Below are 21,516 nucleotides of genomic sequence, written 5' to 3'. Positions count from 1 at the left end.
GCAAGTTTTTAGTGACCACATATGTTAGATATTTGCCATCCCTTGGTAACACTGTTCAGTATAAGTTAGGTAAGCTAAGTGTAGTCGCTCAGTTGTGTCAGACTCTTTGCGACCCCATGAACTGTAGCCCCTCAGTCTCCTCTGTCCATGGGATTCTCCAGGCAAGAATACTGGAGTGGGTTGCTATTTCCTTCTCCAGGGGATCTTCCCGACCCAGGGATTGAACTTGCGTCTTCCGTATTACAGGCAGATGTTTTACCCTCTGAGCCACCAGGGAAGCCTGACCAAACTTAAATATATATGTTGCAGAAATAAAGCTTCATGGAGCATCCTCCACCATGTTCTCAGTGCTCTGGAAAGTATTATAGTTTAATTATTCTAAGAGATGGCAAATCTAGAACTGGAGAAACCAAAGTGGTGGAGAGTGTGTTGGTTTTCCATGACTCTTTAGTAAAATATTTAGAAATTGAATTAGGTCACTTGATTCCTTGTTTAATACTATACCCATTAAACTAAGATATAAAATATTAAGTAGTAACTTTCATAGGTAGGATGACTGTATACCAGGTTTGTGTAGGACAATCTAAAGTTTATACTGATTGTTCATTTTAGTTATTAAAGGCACCTACTTTAAGAATATCCTGATATGTATGGTAAGTTGTATGTTATTGCCATTTAATATTCCATAAACTCACAGAATTGCTGCATAGAATTATAAAGTAATATGGCAGAGCTGCAAAATATATTGGAAATGATATTGCCAACAATTATATCTGCCCTTCCATCATTAGTCTATTTCCATTAATCTAAATGAATTAAAATTCAGCAAAAAGCATTTCAATTTTATGTGCAAAGTTGTAAATGTTTCTTGTATTGCTCTATATTTCCCAAAACATACATTATCTCTTATAAAATTTTGAAGTTAGTGGTTCTTAACTCTGCTTGCATGCCTTAATTCTGATGTATTTTATTTTAGAAAGTGTCATAGGTGATTTTGATATTTAGTATGGAGAACCATTGTAGATATTGAAATGATAAGCAGTTATTTTGAGATGTCTTATGAACAAGAAAATTTAAGCAATTTGAGAAAAAGATCATATGTATAGTAAATGATGGACTTGAGATTCAAACCCACCAGGTATTTCTGAATAAGAAGCTTTAGTTTTGTCTTTTACTTGAACTTTTGTTTTCCTTTTTTATTGTAGTAACATTGGTTTATAACATTATATAAGATTCATATGTACATTATATTTCTACTTCTGTATACCCTACAGTATGTGCTGACTACCAAAAGTATATTTTTTATCTGTCACCATACAGTTGATCCCTTTTACCAATTTCACCTTCCCCCTGCCCCATCTTCTCTGGTATATAAAAAACTAGTATACAAGCAAAATCAAAATACAAGAATAAACCAAACAAAACAAACATGAGCTACGGAGAACAGAGTAATGAGCTTGTGCTTTGAAGTATTGTCCTTATTTGCTTTACCATAATGCTTAGACTGTGATGTCAGAAGTTCAGGGTTGTATTCCAGCTCTATTAACTACCCTCAGCAAATCTCTTAATATCCTTAGTCCTCAGTTTTCTTGCATGCAAAAAGGAAATAATGATGATTAATTATAATGCTGTCTACTCTATATCTTACAGTGGTTGTGAGCAGGAAATAAGCTATGGATATATAATTAAAACATGAATAGAGCAAAGGGGCCTTGTCTGTTATTCTTTAAGCAAAGTTTCATTGAGTGTACATCTTACTATGTTATACAAAGACCATCTTTACTTGGTCAGTTGCTACCTCACAGAAATGTAGATATTTCCCAGTGAAAAGAATGTCACCTTTTTGCTGTTACCCAGAAGCTTGTGGAGTTAAGCCACAGGTCCAGAAATTACAGGAAGACAGATGTTGGCTCAATATAAGAAAGAGCTTTTTAATCATTAGAACTGATTAGCAGCTGCTTCATAAAGTAGTAGAATTTTCCATTATAGTAATTATTTTGCATCATCTATCAAGGTACTTTTGCAGGTAGGAGATTGGACTGAATAACCTCTTGATTGCCACTTCAATTGTGCTTCTATATCAACTCCATAAAATTTTTTAATAAACCGTAGTATTATTTCCCTTGCTTTAAGTTAATCCTGTTATCTTTCCTTATAAATTAGCCAGCTTTGTGTCTCTGTTTTAACTTCCTAGAAGATGCAAAGACATGAAATGTTTTCCCTCTTTCATGTACCAGTGAAGAGGACTTGACAATAAATTAGTGTCATTTGGAAAGAGCTGTTTTTGAAATCACTTTGAGTATTTTTCCTCTGAAAATATTTTGTTCTGTAGAGGATATATTACATGAAATATCCTTCCTGGTATTCCTGCTTCAGTCAGTGTGTTTGTAGTGCTTTAGGAGCACATGTTGGAAGTTAGAATTCTTGTTTAGTCTTGTCTGCTAGCTGTTCAAATTTTATACATTAGATTCTAAAGGATTCAGTGTGGAGTTTAGAAAGGAGGAATGGTGTAAGCAAAGTTAAGAGTGTTACTAGTCTTTCCCATAGTACTCAGTGTGACCTGCTGACAGCAGCACTGGCGTCATCGTAAAGGTTGTTACAAGTACAGAGTCTCACACTTCTGTCCCAGACTTCTTGACCAGACTCTGCGTTTTATTTAACAAACTGGAGTTAAAAATCAGAGCATTCATTTAGGCCAACATTTTATCAATCTTGCTTGTTCGTAAGAATTACCTGGGGAACTTATAAATAGTACTTTGTCACTGGCCTAGCATCAATTCAGTAGAATCACAGGAGATGGGGTCCAGGCATTAGTATTTTTAAAAACTCCTTAGTTGGGGTAGCCTTAGATTAGTGCAAAGAAACACTAATCTCAGGCTACCCTTGCAGGTAGTCTTTGGGGAAACATTAGATGAAGAGTTTTGAAATTCATGATAATGTCTACTTGGTCTCTGTTCCAGGCTCTTTTGCTTAATTATGTAGTATGTATCCACAATTGTTTATTGACTGCAGGACTGGTGGAAAGGTTTTTTTTCCCCCATCTTTCCTTATTTGGAATAGAAACTGCCCTCATATTTGTTCTCATTAATTATCTTCCAATCAAAAAAAAAAAAGAAATAATGTATCAATTAAAATGGGCAAAAAATGTAAATAAACAATATAAATGTCCCATAAACATGAAAATTAGCATTGGTTTTAATAAAGGAAGTTTAAATGGAAACATTTAATTTTTTCCATTATTTATCCAAGAAAAAGGAAACAAATCACAAGCTTTTTAATGACTCAGAGGATTAGAAGGCAAGTAGACCTTAGGTAGAAATAATGAGATGAACATCCTTCCTGAAAAGAAGCATGCTGCTGTAGAGTAGTGACAGATGTGTTTGCAGAAGTTGGGTTGGTCTGGGCTTAGGAGCTTGGATTTCAATTTTCTAAAGTAGGGGAGGCACACCATTAAAAGCACATTGTAGGAAAATTTATTTTGATAGTTGTGTTTGGTGACATGAAACATGGTAAAATTAGAATCACTAAGGCTACTATAAAGGCTGTTGCTGTATTCTCTGAAATTGTTCAAGAGTTGTAACCTGTTCTGGAATGGCTTTAGAGTTCTGGGAAGGAGGGAAAAGCCTAGAGGAAGGGATAGTGTTTGATGCAAAAGCAGGCCTCAGTTGACTAGGAAAATGGCGGTGTTGCTAACATGAAAAAGTAGGTTAATTTGTATCATCCCTATAGGATGTCAACTAATGTTAGGTATTTTTGCTAGTGTTATTTAATTCTTCTAGCACTATCATTCATTCTACTCATTTATGGATTAACAAGCCAGTTCCTAAAGAAGGTTGTACCTAGCTTGCCCGAGGTCACAGACAGAATTTGTAATGTAGGCAATGACTATCTGACATCAAAGACCTTTCTCCTTCCTGGTTCCAATAGGTACTATGTAATTAACCATTTTTCTTGTAGTATTGGAATCATTGTAGTGCATTAGATATTGTATTCAACATCTTTATATCTCACATCACATTATTTTTTATTATTCAAGTACTATTAAATGAAACTATTCTCTGAAATATACTTGACCTCTCCTTTTTTTTTTTGGTCAGTGATTATTTTCTCTGTTTGAAACTCCTACCAAACTTTTGAAATATAGCTTGTAATTGCCTCTTGTATCCTCTGAATCTTTACATTATTCCCAACCACTAATGATTTTTTTTTTTTTTTTTTTCTGTTCTAAAGTTTTATATGTCTGTACTACTATTATTGCTAGTATTATACTGTATTCCCTTGTGGCTCAGTGGTAAAGAATCCACCTGGCCAATGCAGGAGTTTGATTCCTGGGTCAGGAATATCCCTGGAGAAGGAAATTGCAACCCACTCCAGTATTCTTGTCTGGGAAATTCCATGGACAGAGGAACCTGGTGGGCTCTAGTCCATAGGGGTCGCAAAGAGTTGGATACAACTTATCCACTAAATAGCTACTACTATTATGTGGTTACTTCTTAATAAATATTATTTGAATGATTCCCAGATATGAAATGTTCATCAGTGAGTATAAATCTATTGATGTGTATTTGAAAGAATAATAGGTATAATATAAAAACATTCAGTAACTGATGTAGGTAAGAAAATTACTACTTAATTTATAATGAAAAAAATTAACCTGGATTTAAAGGACCTGTCCAACCTGAGAGATCATTCCCTTTTTGCAAGTTCTTGAACCCAAGCAACATGTGATTTGGTTTTTATTATCCTTTGAGTCTTACGGTGCAGCACGCTGTGACCCAAGATAAACATCTAAAAACCTGAGTTAATTTTCTTATTTCTGATACTTGCATAGTATGTGTTAGGCAAATCACAACTTTTGAGCTCTCATATACAAAATAGGAATACTAAATCTTTTTTCACTCATCTTTCAGATTGTTTTGTTGTTGTTCAATCATTAAGTCATGTCTGATTCTTTGCAACACCATAGAATGTAGCACACCAGGCCTCCCTGTCCCTCACTATCTCCTGGAGTTTGCCCAAGTTCATGTTCATTGAATCAGTGATGCCATCCAGCCATCTCATCCTCTTCACCCTCTTCTCCTCCTGCCCTCAGTCTTTCCCAGCATCAGGGTCTTTTCCAATGAGTCAGCTCTTCACATCAGGTGGCCAGAGTATTGGAGCTTCAGCTTCAGCATCAGTCCTTCCAATGAGTATTCAGGGTTGATTTCCTTAGGACTGATTAGTTTGATCTTGTTGCTGTCCAAGGGACACAGTACCAGAGTTCAAAAGCATCAGTTCTTCGGTGCTCAGCCTTTATGTCCAACTCTCACATCCATGCATACTACTGGAAAAATGATATCTTTAACTAGACAAACCTTTGTCAGCAAAGTAATATCTCTGCTTTTTAATACATTGTCTAGGCTTGTCATAGCTTTTCTTCCAAGAAGCAAGCATCTTCTAATTTCATGGCTGCAGTCACCATCTGCAGTGATTTTTGAGCCCAAGAAGAGAAAATCTGTCACCGTTTCCACTTTTTCACCTTCTATTTGCCATAAAATGATGGGACTGGATGCCCTGATCTTAGTTTTTTCAGTATTGAGTTTTAAGAGGGGCTTTTTCACTCTCCTCTTTCACTTTCATCAAGAGGCTCTTTAGTTCTTCTTTTTCTGCCATTAGGACAGCGTCATCTGCATATTTGAGGTTTCTCCCAGCAGTCTTGATTCCACCTTGTTATTCATCTAGCCTGGCATTTCCCATGATGTACCGTGCATAGAAGTTAAATAAACAGAGTGACAATATACAGCCTTGTTGTACTCCTTTCCCAATTTTGAACCAGTCCTTTGTTCCATGTCCGGTTCTAATTATTGCTTCTTGCCTCACAAACAAAAAACTCTTGTTTGTTTCAAGAGACAGGTAAGATGGTCTCGTATTTCCATCTCTTGTTTTCCACAGTTTGTTGTGATCCACACAGTCAAAGGCTTTAGTGTAGTCAATGAAGCAGAAGTTGATATTTTTCTGAAATTCCCTTGCTTTTCCAGTGATCCAGCAAATGTTGGCAACTTGATGTCCATTTCCTCTGAGCTTGTTATGAGAATTTATTTAAGTGAAAACTCTCTAATTTGCTAAATCTGTTAGATGAAATTATAATTATTAAAAAAATACTTTATTAACTGCTGCATCTTTCTTTAGTGTTTTTGTTTTTATTTTTAATTTAGTTTTCCACAGGCTACAAATCAAACACTGCTGGACAAGTTTAAACACCAACATGAAGAGAATTCTTACATTGAATTTCCAGCTGTGATGGAGCCTGCTTTCATCATAAAGCATTATGCCGGGAAAGTAAAGTATGGGGTAAAGGTCAGTAAATTTCTCATTGAATAAGCCTTTAGGACAGAGGAGTGTTCTTAACTGTTATCACCATCCCTATTATACTGTTTTCTTTGTAGTTGGTCAGTAACAATGGGAGAAATTTTATAAGGATGATACCAAAATTCATACTGTTCTTTGCAGTATTCTTCTGTCATTAGCTGATGGTTTTATTGGTTTTTTCCTGCAGCTAAAATTGATGTCAATCCATTCTAAATGTAATAGCTTTTTTATCTTGTTTATTTTTAATTCTTTAAATTTGACTTTTATGTTGGGGTTTAGTTGATTTATAATGTTGTGTTTCAGCTGTACAGCAGGTGTGCAGGTGTACAACAAAGCACTTCAGCTATATGTATACATGTATCCATTCTTTCTCAGATTCCTTCTTCATATAGGTTATTACGGAAGTGTAATAGCCTTTTTAGATCTGCAAGAATAGATACCATTGGTATGTCTGAAACCCACTAGTTCATCTATGTATGGCTGGTTGAGTTTTTCTCTTCTCTACATCCATGAGGCCTCATGTCCTCATGTATCTTTGGATATTTGTGAGCTTGAGCTCCTAATGAATATGTTGAGACTTAACTCCTGCAGAAAGGAATCTTCATAATTTTGCCCATCCCTTGTTTGTAATTGAGGAACCCTTCAACCATTTGATATTTAAGCCTGATACTGATGGCAATTTCTAGGCGAGGTAGTGATGCTGTGGAATATTGTGGAGCAATATGTTTTTTCTGGATCTTGAGGTGAGAGTCAGAATTAAGACCACTCATTCACTCATCACTGATTCATTTATTCAAGAAGTACTTATTAAAACATGAAGCACATGTCAAACTCTGTGCTGCTAATTTATCACTAGATCATTCTAAACACAAAGCACAGAGTCTGACATTTGTGTTTAGAATGATCTAGTGATTAATTAGCTGACATGATCTTGGTGTATAAATTAATGAATAGGTTCTATGAGAGAAAGTAGTGAATTAGTCGATTTTTAATTTGTAGGTAATGAACACCTCCTTCAAAACTCAAATTTTGAGAGATGGTCTGAAGTAAATGTGACCTTGGTGAGGGGTTGGGATGGTGAATCTTATAGGCCATGAGATAGAAAAGAATTTAGTATGTTAAAATAATTGAAAACAGGTCAGCATTACTAGATTATAGTGATCAAGGAAGATAGCGGCATGAAATCAATGTAGAGAATGGACAGTAACTTAGTTCTTTGGGGCTTCTTGACCAAGTTAAAGGAGTTTGGTTTTTGCTGAAATTCTGATGAGGAGCCATGAAAAAATTTTAAGCAGAGAATATGTTATGTGTTTTTAAAAATTGATTTCTCAGAGGAGAAAAACTAGCAGAGGGAGAGATTGGGAGCTGGGAGATCAATGAAACATTAAGGTAAACTGGACCCCTGAGGTGGCAGTAGAGATGGAGGAGATCTAAATGATTATAAGAGATTTTTGGAGCTGCAATGAGTAAATCTTGTTGATGGATTATAGTTAACTGACTTCTGGGTATAGCTAATGGGTGAATTTTAGGTGCTATTTTCTGAGATGGAAAAGACAAGAAGGAACAGATTTTAGGTACACATTTAGAAAAGCAGAGTAGAACGGTGCTTATTAGTGGGTGGGGGAGTTGAGGAGAGGCTGGCTAAGGATAAAAACCTGCAGTTAATTTCTGGAGTTCTGATGTACAGCATTATAATTATAGTAAACATTGTGTTTATAGTTAGCATTGTGATTATACCACTGTCTTCAAAGTTTCTAAGATAGACTAGATCTTAAATGTTCTTACCACAAAAAAATGATGATTGTATGACATAATGGAGGTATTTGTTAACTTTAAAATGGTAATCATATTACAGTTTACAAATGTATCAAATCAGTATTAATATTTTATATACTTTAATGTTGTGTGTCAGTTACATCTCAATATATAAAAATAAAGTCTAAAACAAAAAAATCTTGACCTATAAAATCATATAGCAAGGTATATAAAATGCAGAAATCTCAAGTGTCCAGATTTCTCTCATACCCCTTCCAGGCTCATTCTCCCCCACCCAGAGGTAAACGTGACTGTAATTTTTTATCCTTAGTGTTTTTTTTTAACTTACTAAATTTCAGATAAATAGAATCATACAATATATGCATTTATGTCTGTGATTCATTCATTCTTATTATCAGATAGGTTGAAAGTAAAAGGATGGGAAAAAGACAACACTAGGCAGACCCTAACAAAAACAAAGTTCCTGTAATTACACTGTTACTGGACAAGGTAGGCTTTAAGACAAGTATCATTAGAGACAAAGAAGCACACTTCTTATAAAAGGGGCTTGTTTCAGTGAAGACATAATCAAAAGTTATATGTACCTGATGACTTCACTTCAGGCTAAAAGGGGAGCTAGACAAGTTTATCCTTAAAGTTGTAGATTTTCATACATATCTTTCAGTAATAACAAAATATGGAGACATGAAATCAATAAAAACAGAAAAATTGAGCAGCACTGCTAAATAACTGACCTAATTGGCACATCATAAAGATAATTAGATACTCTTTGGTGTTTATAAATTAAGTGAACTTCTATGTAATCCCTGAGTTAAAAAAGAAATCACAAGTGATAATATTTTAAACTGAACATTAATGATATAATGTATCAAAATTTGTAAGATGCATTTATTTATTTATTTATTTATTTTTATAAAAAACCTTTATTTCTCATGTGTTCCCCATCCTGGACCCTCCTTGTAAGATGCATTTAAAGCAGTGATTTATAACTTTAATAAAAGTATATGTTAGAAAGGAAGACTGGTTGGCAAAACAGTAAGTAAGGAAAATCAGCAAATTAAACTAGAAGAAGGAAATAATAAAGCAAAGACTAGAAGTCAGTGCAATAAAAAGCAGACATATAGTAAAAGAAATGAGCAAAACTAAAAGTTAGTTCCTTTAAAAATAACTGAAAATAATACAGATGATCCTTGAACAGCATAGTTTTCAGTTGTGGGGGTCCACTTTTACACAGTTGGAGATGTGTCCAGTGGTGAAAGTGAAGTCTGATGCTATAAAGAACAATACTGCATATACTACTGGAATGTTAGGTCCATGAATGAAGGTAAATTGGATGTGGTCAAACAGGAGATTCCATGTTTTAGGAATCAGTGAACTAAAATGGACTTGAACGGGTGAATTTAATTCAGATCACCATTATATCTACTCAAATGGGCATGAAACCGTACAAGAAATGGAGTAACCCTCATAGTCAACAGAAGAGTCCAAAATGCAGTACTTGGATGCAGTCTCAAAAACGACAGAATGATCTCTGTTCTAGGGCAAACCATTCAGCATCACAGTAATACAAGTCTGTGTCTCAATCACTAATGCCAAAAAAGTTGAAGCTGAATGGTTCAGTGAAGACCTATAAGACCTGATAGAATGAACAACAACAACAAAAAAAGATGTTCTTTTCATCATAGGGGACTGGAATGCAAAAATAGGAAATCAAGAGATATCTGGATTAACAGGCAAGTTTGGCCTTGGAGTACAAAATGAAGCAGGGGAAAGCTAACAGTTTTGCCAAGAGAATGTACCAGTCGTAGCAAACACCCTCCTGCAACAACACAAGAGAAGACTCTACACATGGACATCACCAGATGGTCAATACGAAAATGAGATTGGTTATCTTCTTTGCAGCCAAAGATAGAGAAGCTACATACGATCAGCAAAAAAAAAATACCAGGAGCTGACTGTGGCTCAGATCATGAACTCCTGATTGCAAACTTCAGACTTTAAATTGAAGAAAGTAGGGAAAACCACTAGATCATTCAGGTATGACCTAAATCAAATCCCTTACAATTATACAGTGGAAGTGACAAGTAGATTCAAGGGATTAGATCTGATAGACAGAGTGCCTGAAGAACTATGGACAAAGATTTGTGACATGGTATAGGAGGCCGTGATCAAGACCACCATCCCCAAGGGGGAAAAAAAATGCTAAAAGGCAAAATGGTTGAGGACGCCTTACAAATAGCTGAGAAAAGAAGAGAAGCGAAAAGCAAATGAGAAAGGGAAAGATCTAGCCATCTCAATGCAGAGTTCCAAAGAATAGGAAGGAGAGATTAAAAAAAGCCTTAAGTGCACAATGCAAAGAAATTAGAGGAAAACAATAGAATGGGAAAGACTAGAGATCTCTTCAAGAAAATCAGAGATACCAAGGGAACATTTCATGCAAAGATGGGCACAATAAAGGACAGAAAATATATAAACCTACCAGAAGCAGAAGATATTAAAAAGAGGTGGCAAGAATACACCGAACTGTACAGGAAAGGTCTTAATGACCCATACAACTACAATGGTGTGGTCAGTCACCTAGAGCTAGACATCCTGGATGTGAAGTCAAGTGGGCCTTAGAAAGCATCACTACGAACAAAGCTAGCAGAGGTGATAGAATTTCAGCTGAGCTATTTCAAATCCTGAAAGATGATGCTGTTAAAGTGCAGCACTTAAAATGCCAGCAAATTTGGAATACTCTGCAGTGGCCATAGGACTGGAAAAGGTCACTTTTCATTCCAATCCCAAAGAAGGGCAATGCCAGGGAATGCTCAAACTACCACACGGTTGTATTCATGTCACATGCTAGCAAGGTAATGCTCAAAATCCTTCAAGCTAGTACTTTAATCAAGATGGTATTTAAATCAATAGTACTTGAATTGAGAACTTCCAGATGTTCAAGCTGGATTTAGAAAAGGCAGAGGAACCAGAGATCAAATTGCCAACATCTGTTGGATCATATAAAAAGCAAGAGAATTCCAGGAAAACATCTGCTTCATTGACTACGCTAAAGCCTTTGACTATGTGGATCATAACAAACTGGAAAATTTGTACATCAAGGCTGTATATTGTCATCCTGCTTATTTAACTTCTGTGCAGTGTACATCATGGGAAATGCCGGGCTGGATGAATCATAAGCTGAAATCAAGACTGCTGGGAGAAATATCAACAACTTCACATATGCAGATGATACCCCCCTAATGGCCTGAAGAGAAGAGGAACTTAAGAGCCTCTTGATGAAGGTGAAAGAGGAGAGTGAAAAAGCTGACTTAATACTAAACATTCAAAAAACTACAATCATGGCTTCTGGTCCCATCACTTCATGGCAAATACCTGGGGGGAAAATGGAAACAGTGATAGACTATATCCTTGGACTCCAAAATCACCGCAGATGGTGACTGCAGCCATGACATTAAAAAACTCTTGTTCCTTGGAACAAAAACTATGACAAACCTAGACAGTCACTTAGCCAGCAAAGGTTCGCCTAATCAAAGCTATGGTTTTTCCAGTAGTCTCATATGGATGTGAGATTTGGACCATAAAGAAGGCTGAGCACCGAAGAATTGATGCTTTTGAACTGTGGTGCTGGAGAGTACTCTTGAGAGTCCCTTGGACAGCAAGGATATCAAACCAGTCAATCCCAAAGAAAATTAACCCTGAATATTCATTGCAAGGACTGATGCTGAATTGAAGCTCCAGTACTTTGACCACCTGACACAAAGAGCTGACTTATTGGAAAAGACCCTGATGCTGGGAAAGACTGAGGGCTGGGGGAGAAGAGGGTGCCAGAGGATGAGATTGTTGCATGGCATCATCGACTCAATGGACATGAGTTTGAGCAAACTCCAGGAGATAGTGAGGGACAGGGAAGCCTGGCGTGCTGCAGTCCATGGGATGCAAAGAGTCAGAAACTATTGAACGACTGAATAACAATTTATGCTAGATATCTTTCAGTAAATAGATGCTGCAGTACTGTGTGATCCATGATCAACTGAATCCTCAAATGCAGCACTGTAGATGCTATGAAGATCTGACTGTAAAGTTATATGGGGATTTTCAGCTGTGGTTTTGGGCAGCATTCCTAACCCCCATGTTGTTCAAGGGAAAACTGTGTTAGTAAAAGATAACAGAAAATAACTAATGAAAGGAGAAAGCTTCACAGATTGCTGGTAGCAGAAACAAATAAGGGGATTTTACTACACACTCTAAGATATGAACATATTTTGCCAATAAATTTGACAGTGTAAAGTAGAAAATTCCATGAAAAAATATCGCCAAAACTGACACCAGAAAATATAGGAAAACTTAAAAATCCTATGTTTGTTAAGTAATTTGAATCAGTAATTTAAAATTTTCTACAAAGGGAATTCTAGGTCCACATGGTTTCACTGGTGACTGCTTTAAAGCATATAAGCAGTACTGGTCTTACACATTTTCTTTCAAGTTTGAGATACCTTTAAAATGTATAAATGCATCTTCACACTTAACAAGAAATATCTGAGCTGGAAATACAGATTTGGGTTTCATCATTTAGATAGAGTTTAAGCCACAATTATGGTTGAGATAAACTGATGTAAGATGATCAGAAAATATGAGTACACAGGATGAAACTCTTAAGAATTTTCAATACAGAACCAACAGTGGGGACTGAGAAGAAGGGATAGCACAAGATATAAGTAGTAAGTCACAAGCTGTGTTGTTATAGAAGGCAACAGAAGACAGTTTCAATGATGATGTGATTAGTTTATGATGTGATTTAGTTGATTAGTACTTAGGAATGTAGGAATATGAAGACAGAGAGACAGGACCATTACATTGGGAAATGTTGATGACTGTCAACATGGAAAAGAGATATAGAATTTTAGATTTTATATTGTACTTGTTAATAGGACAGAATAATCTTTGGAGTAGGGCAGACTGATGTTTTAGTTCCTGTAGCAGTGCTTATTATGTTTGACTTCTGATGAACTTCTTTATCTCTCTGATTACTTAGCAGTGAAGTTTGATTTATAATTGAATCTACTTTATTGAGTAATTGTTAGAATTAAATTAGTTATGTATAGTGCTTAACTTAGTGCCTGACATTTGTCTGTCTGCCCTCAGTATTTGTTGCTGCTGGCATTTTGATTTGAAAATTCTTCCTCAGTTTTGCTAACTTTTATCATATATACTTTTGCTCAAAGGGTACTTAGGGACACACTGAGCACCAAGACTTCAGACTTGTTTCCCCCTTCCCCCTGTTTTCAGGAGAACCAAGAATTATTAGGAAAGGAAAGTCCCAAAGGTAGCAGAATGAGTCCAAGCTGCCTTGTGGACATGAGGGTTGATGACATTATACTAGGCATGACCCTCCAGGAGTTCTGAGTTAAAGCTATTCTGTGAAGCTGCACTGACATGAAGTGATTTACTCACCAGTCCTTCCATCTGGGTGTGGCTATAGTCAAATGCCTAGATTGTGTGTGTCAGTCTGGGACCTTCTTCCAGGAGTGTAAGTTTCTTGCCCTCCTTATTTTTTTGTGAGGTATTTAAACTCATTTTCTTCTGTTCTGTCATCTCTCACTTCCATTGGCAAGTGGTTTTAACTGGCTATTTACATTCCTTTGGTAATCTTATCCAACTTTAAAAATGTATATGCTGATGATATCCAAATGTGTTTTCTGAAATCTGTTAGAGTCTAGGCAGGTATGTCCATCTGCCTACTTGATGTCTGTATGCAGACAGTATAGTGGTTATGAGTGGCTATGTTTGAACCTCTGTTCTTCTCATTACTGTGTGATAGGGGCCAAGATAGTTAACCTTTCTGTGACTCAATTTCCTCATCTATAAAATAATAATAATATCATCCATCTCAAGGACTTGTTAAGGTGATGAAATGAACTTCAATGAGACAGCATGTGTAAAATGCTTAGAAGTGTGCCATTTACTTAGTAACTTCTCAATAAATGTTGCTTGTTATTGTCATTATTTTCACCATCTCTAACTTCACTTGGACAAAACTTATCTCCTGATCATCATTTTCTGTCCTCATATCTTCTCTTTTCTCAAGTCTTCTCCATGTTAGTATATATAGTACCTCTACCTACCTTGTTGCTCAAACACAAAATATAGGTGTTCACCTAATTCTCTTGTTCACTCACAATGCTCTAATCCACCAGCAAGTCCTTCACCCTTACCTCTAAAAAATGTCCCAAATAAGTAACCATTTTCCCTTTCCTATAGTACCATCCTTACAGTGCAAGTCACTGTCAGCTCTTATTTGGAATACCTTTCTCCATTCTTTGTACAATTAACTCCCTCAGTAGCAATCAGTGATGTTTATAAAACATCAGTTAGTTCATGTCATTATCCTTCCAGTGGCTTTCCTTGACACTTGAATAAAGTCCAAACTCCTAACTCAGTCTTGCATAGCTTACATAGCCTATTTATCTCCCTTGCACCTCTCTCACCCTTGCCGAGAATGCTCTAGGCCTCAGTCTTACTAACATTCTCCTAACTTCTGCAACTTGGCACCACCTATAGGTAGTAGGTGTTCCCTTTGAGTGAAATGTTGTTCCTGGTCTTCTCATTTCTGGCTTCTTTTTATTACTCAACTCTTTTGTTGTTTTATGTGATAGTCCCTTAGAGAATCTCTCCCAGACCAATGTTTAACAAGCTGCAATAAGTTGGGGGAATGTTCATTCTAATTTAAATGAATTATAGAATTAAATAGTTTTAGGCCTAGATGGGACTTTATAGAGGATATCTATCTGGTCCATCTATCTGGCTAACACAGAAATCACTTCTATACCCTTATTCAGCCACTGTTCAAATATGTCACCCATTTTCTTCTTGGCTTAATACGTTTTTTCAAAAATAACACTGGTATTTTTTTCATGTAGGATTTCCGGGAAAAAAACACAGATCATATGCGCCCTGACATTGTAGCTCTTCTGAGAAGTAGCAAGAATGCATTTATCTCTGGGATGATTGGAATTGATCCTGTAGCTATTTTCCGATGGTCAGTTCTCCGAGCGTTTTTTAGAGCCATGGTTGCTTTCAGGGAAGCTGGGAAAAGACACATTCAGAGAAAAACTGGTAAGCAATAGACATCAGTATTCTGCCATGCTTCTGTTTGTTTTTTTTTTTTTAAATCATGCCCTAACATTGTGTTTCAGATTTAATGAGTGCTGGTGAACTTTATGTGTGTGTGTATATATATTATTAATAAATACTGATAGGAATAATGAGTGTAAAGCACCTGTTATTTCTTAGGCATACTGACATTGGTAAGATTCTTAAGCAAAAAGTGAAATTATTATGTAATTATATAGAACTTAATATTGATACTGTTCTCTGTTTTCTTCTAACGTCATAGTTTTTACTACCAATGAAACATAATATGGAAGCATAAATCAGGAGACAGAAAAATTAGGCTGGAGGTGGTATAGTATGGTGGATAACCCAGCTTCACTTGTCGTCTCTGTTGTCATCAGTTGGATCAGTTGTCATCTCTTCTCTTGACTGATTTTGTGACTGTTAGCTGTCTTACTTGGAGTATTAATAGTACCTTCAATATTATGAGGGTAAAATTAGATAATACTTGTAAAGTGTCTGCTTATGAAGTGTAATTTTCATTTCCTTATGCTTAATTTAGTTAGCTGAATTTTACTTTAAAAGTTAGAAATGGATAAAGCTGGATACTTTTTTGTGTGCCTCCTCTGCTGTAGCTCTAACCTTAGATAGACCGTTGCTGCATAGTGAGTATTTTCTAATACATATGTAATCATTTAAAATAATATTCTTCTGCCAAGAAGCCTCAGCAGAAGTGGGAGAGGATACACTTTGTACTTTCAGGGCTCCTAGGCTTACTTATGTGGCTTTTTGCAGTGAAAATTTAAATTTGGCTATTATATTTTTTAAATGAATAAAATATTAGAAAGATTGTATTTCTAAAATGAGAGGCCAAAGTAATTGAATTTCATTTCTGTATTTCAGATTATAATGTGTACGAACTGACCTTTGTGAATAGAACTATATATAATTTTTTTAAATAGAAGGAAAATCTTAAAACTGCTTTGCCTTTGCCACAATTATTTCTAAGAGGCCATCTTTGCAAAAAAAACTTGAAACAAATTTAAATTGAGGTATAATGGACATATGACATACTAGTTTCAATTATATAACATAATGATTCAGTATTTATATATACTGTGAAATTATTTCATCCATCACTATTCCAACCATTACAGAGTTACAAAACGTTTTTTGTATGTGATGAGAACTTTCACAAGTTAATTTCTTGGCCACTTTCCAATATATACTGCATTATTGACTACAGTTGGAGAAGGCAATGGCACCCCACTCCAGTACTCCTGCCTGGAAAATCCCATGGGCGGAGGAGCCTGGTAGGCTGCAGTCCATGGGGTCGCTAAGAGTCAGACACGACTGAGCGATTTCACTTTCACTTTTCACTTTCATGCATTGGAGAAGGAAATGGCAACCCACTCCAGTGTTCTTGCCTGGAGAATCCCAGGGACAGGGGAGCCTTGTGGGCTGCCCTCTATGGGGTCGCACAGAGTCAGACATGACTGAAGTGACTTAGCAGGAGCAGCAGCAACCAGCAAAAAATTAAAAAGAAAAGTTTTTTTTAAAGATGTAGTCTTAATTATTATAGTGGACATCAATTTATGTATCAATATTGAAAAATGTATCAATTCTGGAAATTAATATATATTCTACTAAGATTTAACTATAAACTTTTCTTATATTTACTATTAAATACTTTGCTTTCTGTAAAAGTTACATTGTATGTTCTTTTGGCATTTAAACTATTATTTGTGGAAGCTGGTTCTGTGTATGTTAGTATTAGTACAAAGACATGCAGTGTTACTAATGCTTCTAATTATCTCTACTTTGATAATTTTTAGATTCTTCTTGTTTTCTAATCTAATTTCTCTTTCTGGCCAGCATAGAGCTTCTGTGTAATAAACTCTTTTATACTGGGATATGACATGTATGCATAAAAGTGCACAGAACAAAAATACAGTTCAGTGAATTATCACAAAGTGAAAACACTTGTGAAACAATCTTCTATGTTAAGAAAGAGAGTATGACCAACATGCTAGAAAGTCCCCCTTGCATAAACTTTAAAAGTTTCCCTTTTTATCTGGAAAAAAAAAGACAGTTCATTTGTATTTTGAGACAGTCACTGAGTGAGCAGGTTTGTTACAGAGAATAATTGTATTACTGTATATTAGTGTCAGTGCCAAAATTCAGCATTTTTCCTCCCTCTGTACCATTTACCACCTGCTTTTTTCTGGTGAGTTTAGAATATTATAAAATTAGAACATTGTAGTATTTCACAATAGAAACTAACAAAATAACTGAAAATAGACTAAGTAGTAGATTCAGAACTTTCATAATCACCATGAGTAGTATGCAGATATATTAAAGTGAAACAGGAATTGGAGATTATTTAAACAGAAGTAGAACGTGTGAAAGGCAGAAGATAACCAAGTTCAGATTTTGAATTAGAGTAAGATGTCAAAAATATTATTTCTAATGAAGAAAGAAAATGTAGAATACAGAGTGCAATATATTTTCACTTCCATTGAGAGTATCTTTTAAAGGAAATAAATATCAGTGGACTTTTAGCTAATTGTCAAGAAATACCTTGTTGCTGAACCAAAAAAAAAAAAATCCTTGATTTTCTTAAGGAATTTTCTAACATTCTTCTTCATCAAGCAAACTGAGCACAAATGAGAATATCAAATTTAAATCTTCTTTTGACTGTTATTTTTTCTTTTTTTTTTATAGATTTCTATATTAGAGAACACAATGCCATTTTAAGACCTTTAAATAAAAAAAAATTAATTCAATTAATTGTTCGAAAAATACATTTGTTATAGTTGTGTGTTACAGCTGTGGCAGTTTATTAGGAAACCGTAAAATACCCTTAGTAGAGTCATGTAAACAGGCAATTTGAATGAGGTACCATGTTGCCCTGCTAGGAGGTAAAATTAGAAATGGTAATGACTTTTCTGGTCAACAGTGAGGTCCGGAAGAACAGCTACTCCAGTGGTGTCATCCATCTTGCCTCTGATTTGCTCTTCTGAATAAGAAAGAGCCTGGGCTGGAGAGTACAGGGAAGTTATACAGTGGGTTGCTGTGAGTGCAGTGATGCTTATTTGTTTCTTTTGGAGTTACATAAAAATATAGCCAAAGGGGAATTTTAATCCATCTAAAAAGATGAGGGAGAGACAGGAAATTCAGCTGTGGCACTGGCATAAGAGGCAAGAATGAGAATTTAAAGTGTCATTCAGTGTCTACATCTACAGGGAGAAAATCTGAAGCCATTCATATAGTGTCTGTAGGTAGAGAGCGTTAATGGTTCCCACATAACCTGTTCCTCTTCACCATCCCACGCAGTGGGCTGCATAACTCTAATGTACTCCCATTTGTTTTTGCAAGTGGGAGAAGGATTCCAGTGACGATCCTTTTCCAGCAATAACCAGGTACTAAAACTAATTTAGATATCACCTAAATAGGGTTGGACATGACGTGGCAACTAAACAACAACAACAAACAGGAGCTAGGATTTCTCCTGCATTGGCAGCTGGGTTTTTTACCACTAGTGCCACCTGGTAAGCCCTGGGTCTAGGGTTTCTATGCAGTAGTCTATCTGCAATTCTACCCAGTACTTAAGACAATTAAATGCATTTTTCTTAACAACAAAACCCTGAACATTACTGATAAATTCATTCTGTGTTAGGCTCTATGGTGTGGTGATTAAGAGTAAGGGTTTTAGATTGAATGTCAATTCAGCAGTGGAGACAGGACTTCTAAAAATGCATCTCTTCCATAAAAGCAACAGGAACACTTGCAAAAATTGTCAGAATAACTTTGTTGGAGCTCAAGAAATTCATCAAAGGTCTGCAGTAATTTGGAAAGTGTACATACAAGGAAAAAGACTGCATGTTATTATTGTCAGTGCATTTTATAGCGTTTAAGCTTGCACTATTGACCACCCTCCCTCTTGAGCTCTACAGTGGCCTTGAAAACCTATAGCCTAGATGTGCAGTGAAAATGAGAAGTGGGACAACCACTGGAGGGAGTAGAAGGGGACTGGCACTCCTTCAGAGCTCCGTTCCCAGAGAATTTTCATTATTTAACCTATTTGGTCGTTTCATGGAAGACCCCACTTACAAGGCTATCTTTTAACCTGACTTGGAGCTTTCCCAGTATGAATAACCTTTGATCTAGGGGTTTTGTCCAAAACAGTCAGAAGCAGTTGCTGAACATTGCCACTCTCTGATGCAATAGATAACAGTTGGGGCAAAACTAACCAAAACATTTATTTATTTATTTTAACCAAAACATTTAAAAGGAACACCTGGGGAATGAGGTTTCCATAATGGCTATGAAAAGTTTTTGTGTATTCACGGGAATTTAGGTGGCTAAGCACATGCATAGGACTGTGTACGTGCCTAGGGCTATGCTCAGTAAAGACCTGAAGAGATCCTGATTTCTTATCTCAGGATAACATTCAGGTTTCCTGTGAGCAGGGTAAGGCAGAGTTCTAAACTGCCTAGCTGAATGTTGTAGGTATGCTTCAACGTAAGCACTCAATGACCCTTGACAAAGACTGGGAGAATTACTGGTCTCAGGCATGTAAAGACATGTGAAAGTGAAGTCGCTCAGTCGTGTTCGACTCCTTGCGACCCCATGGACTGCAGCCTACGAGACTCCTCCGTCCATGGGATTTTTCAGGCCAGAGAACTGGAGTGGGTTGCCATTTTCTTCTCCAAGGGATCTTCCCAACCCAGGGATCGAACCCATGTCTCCTGCATTGCAAGCAGACGCTTTTATCACCTGAGCCACCAGGGAAGCTGCCTCCAATCAATGGCTGTTTATTAAGCTAAGTGAGCAGAGGTTTCCATGGTCACTTGTGACAAAGAATACAAACTTTCAGAATTAGTTCAGTAATGTCCTAAACAAATAGCAACTATAAGAATCAGCAGCAACAGTAACTCCTAGGGAGAGAGAGAAAATCTGATTTTCAGAGTTGCCATGTTATATTATTTAAAATGTCTGGTGTTCTATATAAGACTTTGAGACATGCAAAGAAATACGAAAATATGACCCATACATGGGGAAAGAAGGAATCTGTAAAAACCTCTCTCTGAAAAAATCCAGGCATTGATATTGCTAGACAGAATTTTTAAACTATTTTAAATATGTTTAAAGACATAAAGGCAACCATGTCTGAAGAACAAAAGGAGAGTATGAGAACAATGTCCCACTAGATGGAGAATATAAAATTTTAGATACACACAAATCAGTTTTGAAGTGGGAAAAAGTGTACAGTAACTGAAATGAGAAATTCAGAAGAAGGGTTCAATAGCAGATTTGAATAAGCAGAAGCCAGAATCAGTAAACATGAAGATAGATCAGTTGAGTTGAAGAATAGGAAGAACAAAGAATGAAGAAAATAAGTAGAGCTTCTAGACCTATGGGATACCATGAGGCATATAAACTTTTGAGAGTCCAGAAGGAAAGGAGGGAAAGGGATAGAAAGAATATGTCAAGAAATAATGGCCCCAGTCTTCTCTAATTTGATGAGAAAATTAATCTATACATTTCAGAAGCTCAACAGATTATAAGATGAGTGAATCACAGAGATTGAAACTTAGATGTATCATAATTAAACTATCTAGAGGTAAAGAGAGACTGTTGAAAGCAGCACATCATGCACAAACTGGGCTTTCCAGGTGGTGCTAGTGGTAAAGAACTGGCGTGCCAGTGCAGAAAACATGAAATGTGGGATTGATCCCTGGGTCAGGGAAGTCCCCACACCCACTCCAGTATTCTTGTCTGCAGAATTCCATGGATAGAGGAGCCTGGTGGACTATGGTCCATAGAGTCTCAAAGAGGCGGAACTGATTGAGGCAACTTAGCATGCACGCATGCACAAAGTATCCTCCGTATGATTGACAGTTGATTAATCATTAGAAACCATTGAGGCTAGGGAACAATGGCATGGCATATCCAAAGTGCTGGAAGAAAAGTCTGTCAATCAAGAATTCTATATTCACTAAAACTATCCTTTAGGACTTCCCTGGTGGTCCAGTTGTTGTTAAGAATCTGCCTGCCAATGCAAGGGACATGGGTTTGATACCTGGTCAGGGAAGATCACATATGCCACAGAGCAGCTGACCCCATGTGTCACAACTGCTGAGTCCACATGCCTAGAGCCTGTGTTCCACAACACAGAAAGCCTCTATGCAGCCGTGAAGACCTAGTGCAGCCAAAAAAAGAAAAAAATCCCTAAACACACATACACAGACACAAGAAGAACTATCCTTCAAAATGATG

The 21,516-nt window shown here is 36.4% G+C and overlaps 1 protein-coding gene across 11 annotated transcripts in view; it reads left to right on the top strand.

The window, feature by feature from the left end:
* The window catches only part of MYO9A (myosin IXA), a 258,450-nt gene that overhangs the window by 113,315 nt on the left and 123,619 nt on the right, over positions 1 to 21,516 (top strand). For all 11 annotated transcript variants that reach the window (XM_019968212.2, XM_019968211.2, XM_019968209.2 and 8 more), the window contains 2 exons: positions 6,195 to 6,336; positions 15,042 to 15,237. In XM_019968212.2, the coding sequence (XP_019823771.1) occupies positions 6,195 to 6,336; positions 15,042 to 15,237 (338 nt within the window). The remainder of the gene's footprint in view (positions 1 to 6,194; positions 6,337 to 15,041; positions 15,238 to 21,516) is intronic.

Source organism: Bos indicus, chromosome 10, assembly GCF_029378745.1.
Source record: "Bos indicus isolate NIAB-ARS_2022 breed Sahiwal x Tharparkar chromosome 10, NIAB-ARS_B.indTharparkar_mat_pri_1.0, whole genome shotgun sequence".
NCBI classification, from domain to species: domain Eukaryota; kingdom Metazoa; phylum Chordata; class Mammalia; order Artiodactyla; family Bovidae; genus Bos; species Bos indicus.
Note: the sequence above shows the minus strand (reverse complement) of the source record. Positions and strands in the feature narration are given on the sequence as shown.